The following is a 10710-nucleotide window of genomic DNA, read 5'->3' as shown; positions in this document are numbered from 1 at the left end:
AATCTTCTCTTCAGAGAAGACACTTGAAAACACACTTGAAATGTGCAAGTTGAACACACACTTGAAATGTGACTCACCTTACTGTGAGAAAGTAGATTCTCTGGTCTGATGAACCTCAATTCCAAGCATCATGTTTGAAGTAAACCAGGCACTGCTCATCACCTGCAGAGTAGCATCCTTAAAGTAAAATCTTGGTAGCAGCCTCATGCTGTGGGGCTGTTTTTCAGCAGCAGAGAGTCATCAGAGGATTCTTTAGCGTCATATAACTATAATATAACTATAATTGAATGTTTTGGTCAGCAGCTAAAATAACAACAATAGTGCCTGTGTACGTATACATATTAGAAGTGTATTTGTGTATAAAGAAAAACAGGTTTTATTACAGATTTTTTTTTCACACTGCAGAGCAAGTGAATGCAATTTCTTCTGTCAATGCTGTTTTAATGAACATATTCATTTCATATGACGCTTTGGTCCAACAATATTTACATTTAACCAAAACCACATTGTGTATAAATATTGAAAATTCATTGGACACCTGTGGAAGTCACTTAAGATGCCCTGTTGATAAACCAACACATGCCTGTAAACCCTTCACTGCTCTTACATCAGCATGCATTGACCAATAATGACAACATGTATCATATTAGCACCAATTTCAAACTAATAATACTGTCCAAAACCGGTGTTCAGTCTTTTTTTGTAAAAAAAAATAAGATAGGAATGACTGACAAATTTACCAGCCTGACAAGTTTACATGTAATACAACTTCCACAAAAAGAGTCAAATAAAGTTCATAATCAAGAGCACTTACTCTTAGCTCTGAAGCTTATATATAGCAATTTAAAAGGCACCTGACTATTTACAAATTAAGCATACAAATAAAATGACTGCAATAATATACATGAAGCTAACAAACTGTAAATCATAAGGTGGCGGCTGGACTGCTGGCTGATGGAGGTTTTATAGTGTGTGGCGTCACGACACACTGCGGGCGCTGTTCTCCGGCTCTGGGGAGTCACCTCTCCTCTCACTAGACGGGGAAGTGTAGAGGAAGTTACAGCACACATACAGAGGAAAAGACAAGAGCCGGCTGTCCAGATTCATCACCACGTATTCCTGTGACCGAAACACAATGAAGTAGTTCGGTCAAGTCAATCTTTGAAGTAACTAGAAATAAAATGATTTAATATTTAACACCAAGACAGAATACCTGGTCCTTTTCGAGGGTAACAAGCTGGTAGCCAGTTGACCGGCTGCAAACCAGTTTTCCACTGTTATCAAATGAAGCAAGGCGCAATCTGAAAAAAGAAGAAAACATTTTTAAATACTAAAAAAACAAAAAATTACTTACAAATATATACGTAATATACACTGAACTAAATTATAACCGCAACACTTTTGTTTTTGGCCCCATTTTTCATGAGCTGAACTCAAATATTGTTCACAAATCTGTCTAAATCTGTGTTAGTCAGCACTTCTCCTTTGCTGAGATAATCCATCCACCTCACAGGTGTGGCATGTCAAGATTGTGATTAGCATGATTATTGCACAGGTGTGTCTTAGGGTGGCCACCATAAAAGGCCACTCTAAAATGTGCAGTTTTATCACAAAGCACAATGCCACAGATGTCATGCTTGCCGTCCTTATCGGGGTCTTGGCCTGACTGCAGTTTGTTGACGTAACCGACTTGAGTGGGCAAATGCTCACATTCGATGGTGACTGGGACTTTGGAGAGGTGATCTCTTCACGGATGAATCCTGGTTTTCACTGTACAGGGCAGATGGCAGACAGCGTGTATGGCGTCGTGTGGTTGAGCGGTTTGCTGATGTCAATGTTGTGGATCGAGTGGCTCATGGTGGCGGTGGGGTTATGGTATGGGCAGGCGTATGTTATGGACAACGAACAGAGATGCATTTTATTGATGACCTTTTGAATGCACAGAGATACTGGGATGAGATCCTGAGGCCCATTGTTGTCCCATTCTTCCACGACCATCACTTCATGTTGCAGCATGATAATGCACAGCCCCATGTGGCAAGGATCTGTACACAGTTCCTGGAAGCTAAAAACATCCTAGTTCTTGCATGGCCAGCGTATTCACCGGACATGTCACCCATTGATCATGTTTGGGATGCTCTGGATTAGCGTGTATGACAGTGTGTTCCAGTTCCTGCCAATATCCCGCAACTTCACACAGCCATTGAAGAGGAGTGAACCAACATCCACAGGCCACAATCAACAACCTGATCAACTCTATGAGAATGAGATGTGTTGCACTGCCTGAGGAAAATGGTGGTCACACCAGATACTGACTGGTTTTCGGACCCCCTCGGACCCCCCAATACAGTAAAACTGCACATTTTACAGTGGGCTTGTATTGTGGCCAGCCTAAGGCACACCTGTGCAATAATCATGCATTAATAATCAGCATCTTGATATGCCACACCTGTGAGTTGGAAGGATAAGTGCTCACTAACACAGATTTAGACAGATTTTGTGTACCGTGTTTTCCGGACTATAAGTCACACTTTTTTTCATAGTTTGGCTGGCCCTGCGACTTATAGTCATGTACGACTTATTTATCAAAATTAATTTGACATGAACCAAGAGAAAACATTACCGTCTACAGCTGCGAGAGGGCGCTCTATGCTGCCAGAGATGCTGCTCAGTGCTCCTGTAGTCTACACTGAAAACATAGAGCGCCCTCTCGCGGCTGTAGACGGTAATCCTTTCTCTTGGTTCTTGGTTCTATATAAATGCGACTTATAGTCCAGTGCGACTTATATATGTTTTTCCTCGCCATGACGTATTTTTGGACTGATGCGACTTATACTTAGGTGCGACTTATAGTCCGAAAAATACGGTACATAGAAAAAGTCTAAGATCTTGGAGTTCAGCTCATGAAAAATGGGAGCAAAAACAAAAGTGTTGCGTTTATAATTTTGTTCAGTGTATTTATAAATATTATTTAATACATATTTTATTTAAGGCAAGAGACGCTACATTCAAAACTATTGTTTTTTTTCTTGCATTGGTCAACTTTGAGATTTTAGGCTATTTTTGATTCAGGCTAGCAGAGAGAAAACATACAAAATACACATTTGTTTATTTTATTACATTTTATCTATTTGCAGCTGAAGGTTTTAATTACAATACATATCTTTAAAGACCATTTGCAAAAAAAAAAATTCTCCTCCACTGAGCCAGAAATATACACTTCAGTAACAATTACACACAATACATAATGTATTAATTTGTATTCATTATTAAAATCATATAAAAATATTATTTTACAAATTAGTAACAATCCTTGTGCTTGTATCACTAAGAAACATGTATGCCAAATATACGTACAAAAACCATTATTATTATGATTTAGATTTTATATACACTGTATGTTACATTATAATTATATTATTCATACCTCCACAATATAATATAATATAATCGGAGGTGTAATGTCTCACCGGTACGCTAGGTGGCGTCGTGGCTGTAAGCTGACAGCGCCTCCACATGGCTGACTGAGGGTGTTTCTCTTAAAGATGATGAAACGATTTGTATAGGTCACCAGCAAGTCAAAGCCATAATTGAACCCCGTCCATCGCCAACAGTACTGTAGAGACAACAACAATATATACATTCTATTCTAAACTAGCAAAAGACACAACAACTTTCAAGAGATAGTTCACCCAAAAATTCTGTCATTAATTACTCACCTTCATGTTGTTCCAAACCTGAGACCTTCGTTCATCAGAACACAAATTTAAGGTATTTTATGCGGATACATTGTTTAAATTCAGATCAAAGTGTAAACAACGTAAACAGCGTGTCCATGTGCATACGTTGTTTACATATGTGATTGTGGCGAGTGGGGCGGGGCCGAGGGACGTGGGAACAAGGAGGGAGGCCGGCAATGATTGGGCAAATCAGTGACACCTGCGACCCACTGCCGGTCTCGAGTCCCACGTAGGAGATGGAAGGATATAAAACTGGAGCGACGACAGTGAAGGACGAGAGAGGACCAGGCCTGGGCTTTTAGTTGTGTTTTGGTTTTATTTTGCGTGCATCAGTCGTCCGTGAGGGGCTGGTGCGCTGTTTTGTGTTTATTTTGAATTATTAAATGTCGTTTGATTGTCCGCCGGTTCCCGCCTCCTTCTTCCGGATGAATATGAAGGTTTTTATCATTACAGTGGTGCTCTTCAAAATAGTGTTATAGGGTGCCACGGAGATGACAATTTGTTAAAGTTGTTAATTTTGTTTACTTTGCACCAAAAGTATTCTCGTAGCTTCGTAAAAATTATGGTTGAACCACTGATGTCACATGGATTATTTTAACGTTTCTGAGCTTTGATGGTGTTAGGATCCTTGCTGTCTATGGGAGGGTCAGAGATCTCTTGGATTTCATCAGAAATATCTTAATTTGTGTTCTTAAGGTGAACAAAGGTATGGAATGACATGAGGATGAGTAATTAATGACAGAATTTTCATTTTTTGTGAACTATCCCTTTAATAGCAAGAATCCAACTCACATCTCCATCTTTGGTCAGTTTTCGGCCACAGCGCATGCTGTTCAGCTCAAACTCCTCTTTATTGGCCTCTTGTGGTCTGTAACGATTATTCACTTATTTGCAATTCACACCCCATGTTTAATGTTTGCCAGTGAAGGTGTCTGGGCTGTCTCTCACCCGTTATCATTGTCGTGTTCTGTCCTCAGCATAGCAAACCACTGCTGTTTGTACATGGCACCCAGCCACTCTGATAAACACACAAGAGGAAGTCGAGTTAATATCCACCTCAGACAACAATGGACTGAATCCTACTGCACACAAAACCAGCTATATCTGACGAGTCTGAGTGCACCAGGAAAGTCTCACCGGGGGGGAGGATGTTGTCCCGTTCCAGCAAGCGGGCCGAGGCCAGGTCATTGATGATGTACTGCAGGCGGATGTGTCTGAAAACAGGGACGAAGGGCATCCCGTCATCTGTGTTCAGAAACGGCTCCTCTTCTCCAGCCTCTGTGGGTGAGTGTGGCAGTTAGGGGAAGGTTATATAAATGCACTTCTATGAGTGCAACGTACCACTTCTTTTTTTACACAGCCAGGCGTCTGCATCCAGCAGAAGTTGTTTGATCGGCCCGTCCCAGGATTGATTAAGCTGTAAGAACATCCACTGGAAAAAAAGTCAAGAGAGATTCAGTGCACCACTTAAAACACCACATTTAACCCCGTGAAACCAGGACATATGAAATGATATAAAGACATTCTACTATAAAACGTAAAAAAAAAATGTTTTCCCTAATATGTTATATATATTTGGCCAATTATAGTAATTCATAGAGCAAAACAAAAGTGTATTTATCATTGGATTTACAATATTTGAAACACTGTTCATTTTGTTGTTCAGAAAGGAACCTTTACATTTTACTCTGTTATATATAAAAATGCCCAAAAATGAGGTTATAAATCAAAATCAAAATATTGAATATTGAAATTTAAATATATAATATATATGCTAATATGTAAATCATTATTATGGAAAATAAATAAATAAATAGCAAAAACAGCGTTATAATCAAAACCAATAAAAATGTATACACATTAAAAAAAACAAAAAAAAAACTGTTCATTGTAAAAAATATAAACATTAAATTAAACATTTCATTGAAAGATAGCATTTAAATTTTAAGATATACATTTAGAATAGGAACCATACCATTTAATCAATTAAATTCATTTTAAGATATGTTAAAAAATCCTTTTAATTTAATTGAAATGATTAAATTGGATAATAATTTTTATTCAGGTGGGCGTAATGCATCATGAAATGCTTTACAACGAAATAAATACACCTGAAATGTCTATTGTATCATATTAATTAAATTAATATTTAAAATTAATTTGTAATATGATTTTTCTAAAATGTATGAAATATTAAGTGTGAGTTGCTTGAATCCACTAAATATAAACTTTAAAATAGAACTATATAAAAGTAATCCCTTTAGTCAGAAATCAACTATTCATTTATGAAATAAATGTATTGCATGTAACAATTTTTTTGTATTATTTGATTAAATAAATGTTATATATTAAATAAATTAATTTAAATTCATTAAAATGCTTCCAAAAGATCACAGATTATCCAATAATTGAAAATAAACATGATGCAGATCGTATACAAAATCTTTTAGATTGTGCCTGTAATATATTAAAATGAAATGATGATATATGTTGTCATCTACCTTTTTCAGTGCCGTGTACACATCCATTTCCACTTGCATTACGAACAGATCAGAGGACTGAATGAGTTGTTCCATAATATCCACCCTACACACATAGTAAACCAGAGCAAACATAAGCTCTAAAACCTTCAGATGAGGTCAGACACAGACTGACAGGGTAAGACTGTACCCGAGCTCCTTCATTAGGTCCACGTTCTGATGCGTCATCAGGTTATTGAGGAGCCACTCTAAACACCTGCAGCGCACAGAGAGCATGCAACATGTTTATTATACTGCAGAAGTGTCAGAGAATAACCAGACAAGATTACTGACTTCTTCATGACCGAGTCCAGGCCGTACATGGTGGCGGAATTATAATAGCTGCACACGGTCTTCACATTCACATTCTCCTTCATGGTCTCTCCACACTGCTGGATCAGCCCATCCTGGGAAAGACAAAAAGCTAAATATTAGAGGATGTTGATAGAAAGGTGATTACAGAGGTATAGTAATATCACTCATTAAAAAACAACTAGAGTTTTTCAACACAAAAACGCAAGTGTAGCGGGTAGCTAACAGGGTGTTGTTATATGGTTGCTAAGGTGTTGCTAGGTGACTGATTTTGATTGGCTGTGTATTTGTTGTTTTTCCACAAGTTCAGATTTCTATTTGCCCTTGCATTTGAACTGATAAAACACAAAAACTTTTGATTTAAAATGTATAGAATGTTTAAATATTTAAATATGTCTTTTTACCTTTCTAAAGTTAGGAGTATCTTTAAAAAAATATATATATATTATTTAATATTTACAGCTACAAATGTAACGAGTACTATTAATTAGTTATACACGATTTCATAAAAAAAAATTATATTAATTTAAAAAGCTCTCTTTTAAAAAACAAACAAAAAAATTACATACACATACAGTGAAAAAAAGTAATTTAAAGTGGTTTAATGTAAGGCAGCAACATAAAACGTGAAAAGATGAATACTTTCGCAAGGCGCTCACACTACTCTTCGAACATTTGGGAAAGCTACGGTTTTTTTTGGCTCGCCAAGGCTGCATTTGCTTGTATGAAAAATACAGAAAAACAGTAACATTGTGAAATATAGTTACAATTTAAAATAATTGTTTTCTATTTTAATGAATTTTTAAATGTAATTTTTTTCTTTGTTGCAAAGCTGAATTTTCAGCATCATCACAGTGTCACATGATCCTTCAGAAATCATTCTGACAGGATTTGCTTCTTATAAAACGTATATTATTATCAATGTTGAAAATGTCATGTTTTTGTGGAAACAGTGATTTTGCTCTTCAGGATTATTTGATGAAGACTAAGTTCAAAAACTAAAACAGTATTTATTGGTAGCATTATAAATGCTTTTACTGCCATAAATAAATAAATATTTAATCTCCTGACCTAACTCTTTTGGATAGTAGTACTTTACCTGAAATTAAACAGTTTTCATAATCAACAGGCAATGAAGGCAAAGTATTCAGATCTGTACTGTTTAAACCAACAATACTGATACCACTATGACTGTCAAAAGTAATTCTTAAGGGAAAGGGGAAAGGAAAAAGGCTAAAGTTGCATTATAGAGTAATTGTATGTCTTTAAGGAATCAGATACATACTCACCAACTGAAGCATACAAGCAGCAGCGAGAATATTAACAACTCGACTTGGTTTGATCAACACGTCATCCCTGTAGAGTGACCCAAAAACCACCTGCAGGGCTGCAGATGGAGAAGAAAGCATGGTCAAGATATGAACGTTTGGTGTCAACAAAATAAAAACACTTTAACAACACATCAAGGAGATGCTAGAAACATATTCATCAAATCCTCACCCTCTGTGTCAATATTCTGGTCTGGGATCTCAAGCTCAATAACCATCATGTTAGACTCCTTCCAGGATCCACTGAACATGCTGGAGAAATAGCCAGACTGCAAAAGGAGAGGAGAAAACATTTCAATCGAAGCAGAATGAACGTCTTCAGTAATCTGTAATCAGGAGAACTGGACCAACCTGACAGAGGTAAATTTTATGCAGGTTCCACTGCTTCCCCAGGGCGCGGATCTGGATGTCACTGTTCTCCCCATCCAAAAATAGTTTCTGGTAGATGTACTTAGAGGTGCTTTTCAACTTTTTCCTGTCCACAGATATATGAAATGCATATATGAAAAGACCCCCAAAACGTTAGACACATTTACTAAATACAACACTATTAATGTGACAGTGCAGGTGTTTTACTAGGGGTGCAACAATATATGGCGTCACAATAATTCACTATGCAACAACATGCACTACAGATATTGGTAATATGATCAAATATGTAAAAACCCAGAAAATCACATATTTGATCTTCTATGTTTATTATTTATGCTTAAATGAATAAAAAAATGTATCATTTAATAAAATTTGATATTTAACATTTTAAATGTACAGGTGCATCACAATAAATTAGAATGTCGTGGAAAAGTTCATTTATTTCAGTAATTCAACTCAAATTGTGAAACTCGTGTACTAAATAAATTCAGTGCCCACAGACTGAAGTAGTTTAAGTATTTGGGTCTTTTAATTGTGATGATTTTGGCTCATATTTAACAAATGTCCATTGTCCTCTGCAAAGGGAAGATCTAATAAGTAAATATATATATACATTTAAAAAAATTGGCTGAAGTATCGCGACAGCATTGTATTGTGAAATCAGTGTTGCATATCATTGGCTGAATTGTGACAAGAGTATTGTGAGACATGTAGGCCCGGTTTCACAGACAGGGCTTAGACTAAGCCAGGATTAGACCATAGATCAATAAGGACATTTAAGTAATTTTTATAAACATGCTTAGGAAAAAAAACATTACCGATGTGCATCTTAAAACTAAAAAGGCACTGATATATTTTTAAGATCAGTCAGTGCAAGTTTATTTCAGTGGAAACAGCTCAGACTTACATTTTAGTCTAGGACTAGTCTTAAGCCCTGTCTGTGAAACCAGGGGGTAGTGTTACTGTATTTTTGATCAATTATATGCAGCCTTGGTGAGCAAAAGAGTCTTCTTTCAAAAATATTAAGAAAATCTGACCAACCGCAAACTCTTGAATGGTAGAGAAAGGAAAGGACATGATGTGTGGCCAAGTGTGGTGTCCCAAACTCAGAATTTGTGCTTTGCATTTAACCCATCCAAGTGCACACACACACACACACACACAGAGTAGTTGGCAGCTGGTACAGAGTCTCAAACCCGCGCCCTTCAGGTTACAAGTGTGACCCTCTAACCCTTAGGTCATAGACTGCCCTCATGTGATGCATGTCCTCACCTTCGTGGCGTGTCCAGCTGACTGTCCTCTTCCTCGGGCTCACTGTCACACTCACAGTGTGAGCTGCGCTTCCTCTTCCTGCACTCACAGCCGTGTCTGTTCCCAGCACACTGCCTCTCCACAGCCTCCTCTGGGCCCCGGGGGGACGACTGGAAGCGGCTCCCGAGCGAGCCCATAATTATTCAGCCTACAAAAACACACACTACCCATTTAGTCATGTCACAAACACTGACGTGGCATGACAGCTGTACAACCAGTGCGTTTATACTGGGTGCCACCTGCAGAGAGTCTGAAAATAGTACAACCTAAACACCGTAAGGAGTGAAGGCAGGTGACAGCTGGCGACAGCGATCGATTTCCCGTGCGTAATGTGCTTTATCTAAAGTGAATCTGGCTAAATTAGGGTTAGTGAACATTCCACTGGTTCCAGTTAAGAAGCGTCAGGCTGATGGTTTAGCACAGAAACAGTGATGTTATGTTGTGAAGTGACTGTGGCTTAACCTCGATTTGTCTGTATCACCGAATAAACTAAACATCATGAACTTGTTATTTTGCATACGCTGTCGTTTGTTTGTAACAAAACACCAGTAGACATTCTCGCTTCTTGTAAACACTCACCAGACGCTTCTCTCTCACACAATACTGGACGCACACTGGGATCTGCTCATCAGCCGCTGTGCACATGCATCATTAGGTGTATAATGAACGCATTTAATTTCTGTTAATAGCTGAATATCGAAATCGGCTGTAAAATGTGTAATAAATGAATCCACGGTTTGAAACAAGAGCAGACTGGTAAATAACAAACAGAAGGGATCAGTCTCTCCTCCACGTCACGACTGTCTGTGATGTTCGCCGGTGCTGCTGCCACCTAGAGCCGCGGAGAGGAAGCACTTTTTTTCGGTCATTTTATTTATTTATTTATTTATTTATTTATTTATTTATTTATTTATAGGTTTTCATACCAAACGTTTTAATGTTGCTTGATGTCCACCATTTCTGATGAATTCATTATTATGCAATTAAACAAATTGTACAACTTTACGTTATTTGTACATTCGTATTACCATTTAACAATAAATAAATAAAAAGAAAGATAAAAGAAACATTTAAACCACTGAGGTTTTGCTGTAAATACATAAATAATCAATCGTTAGGGAAGGTTCT

The 10710-nt window shown here is 37.5% G+C and overlaps 1 protein-coding gene across 2 annotated transcripts; it reads right to left on the bottom strand.

The window, feature by feature from the left end:
• Positions 1-420: 420 nt before the first annotated feature.
• On the bottom strand, positions 421-10411 carry gmcl1 (germ cell-less, spermatogenesis associated). 2 transcript variants are annotated; one of them, XM_059539116.1, is made up of 15 exons: positions 10167-10411; positions 9544-9745; positions 8251-8374; positions 8072-8168; positions 7861-7958; positions 6554-6666; positions 6411-6476; positions 6242-6326; positions 5082-5172; positions 4878-5018; positions 4689-4758; positions 4533-4608; positions 3471-3616; positions 1214-1301; positions 421-1119 (listed from the first exon to the last, which is right to left on the bottom strand). In XM_059539116.1, the coding sequence occupies exons 2-15, from the start codon at positions 9717-9719 to the stop codon at positions 979-981; spliced, it is 1512 nt and encodes a 503-aa protein (XP_059395099.1). In that variant the 5' UTR covers positions 9720-9745; positions 10167-10411; the 3' UTR covers positions 421-978. The 2 variants fall into 2 exon arrangements, with proteins under 2 accessions (XP_059395099.1, XP_059395098.1); XM_059539115.1 differs by having other exon boundaries at positions 9544-9730; positions 10162-10410.
• Between the last annotated feature and the right edge of the window lie 299 nt (positions 10412-10710).

This window comes from Carassius carassius, chromosome 45, assembly GCF_963082965.1.
Source record: "Carassius carassius chromosome 45, fCarCar2.1, whole genome shotgun sequence".
NCBI classification, from domain to species: Eukaryota; Metazoa; Chordata; class Actinopteri; order Cypriniformes; family Cyprinidae; genus Carassius; species Carassius carassius.
The sequence above is the reverse complement of the archived record's forward strand: the minus strand, read 5'-3'. Positions and strand labels throughout refer to the sequence as shown.

Coding starts and splice junctions, on each gene's coding strand:
- gmcl1 (XM_059539116.1), bottom strand. CDS start 9,719: ATGGGCTCGCTCGGGAGCCGCTTCCAGTCGTCCCCCCGGGGCCCAGAG. Junction 4,759..4,877: donor GGACAACATCCTCCCCCCCG/GTGAGACTTTCC, acceptor TGTGTTTATCAG/AGTGGCTGGGTGCCATGTAC. Junction 1,120..1,213: donor TTACCCTCGAAAAGGACCAG/GTATTCTGTCTT, acceptor TTTCGGTCACAG/GAATACGTGGTGATGAATCT.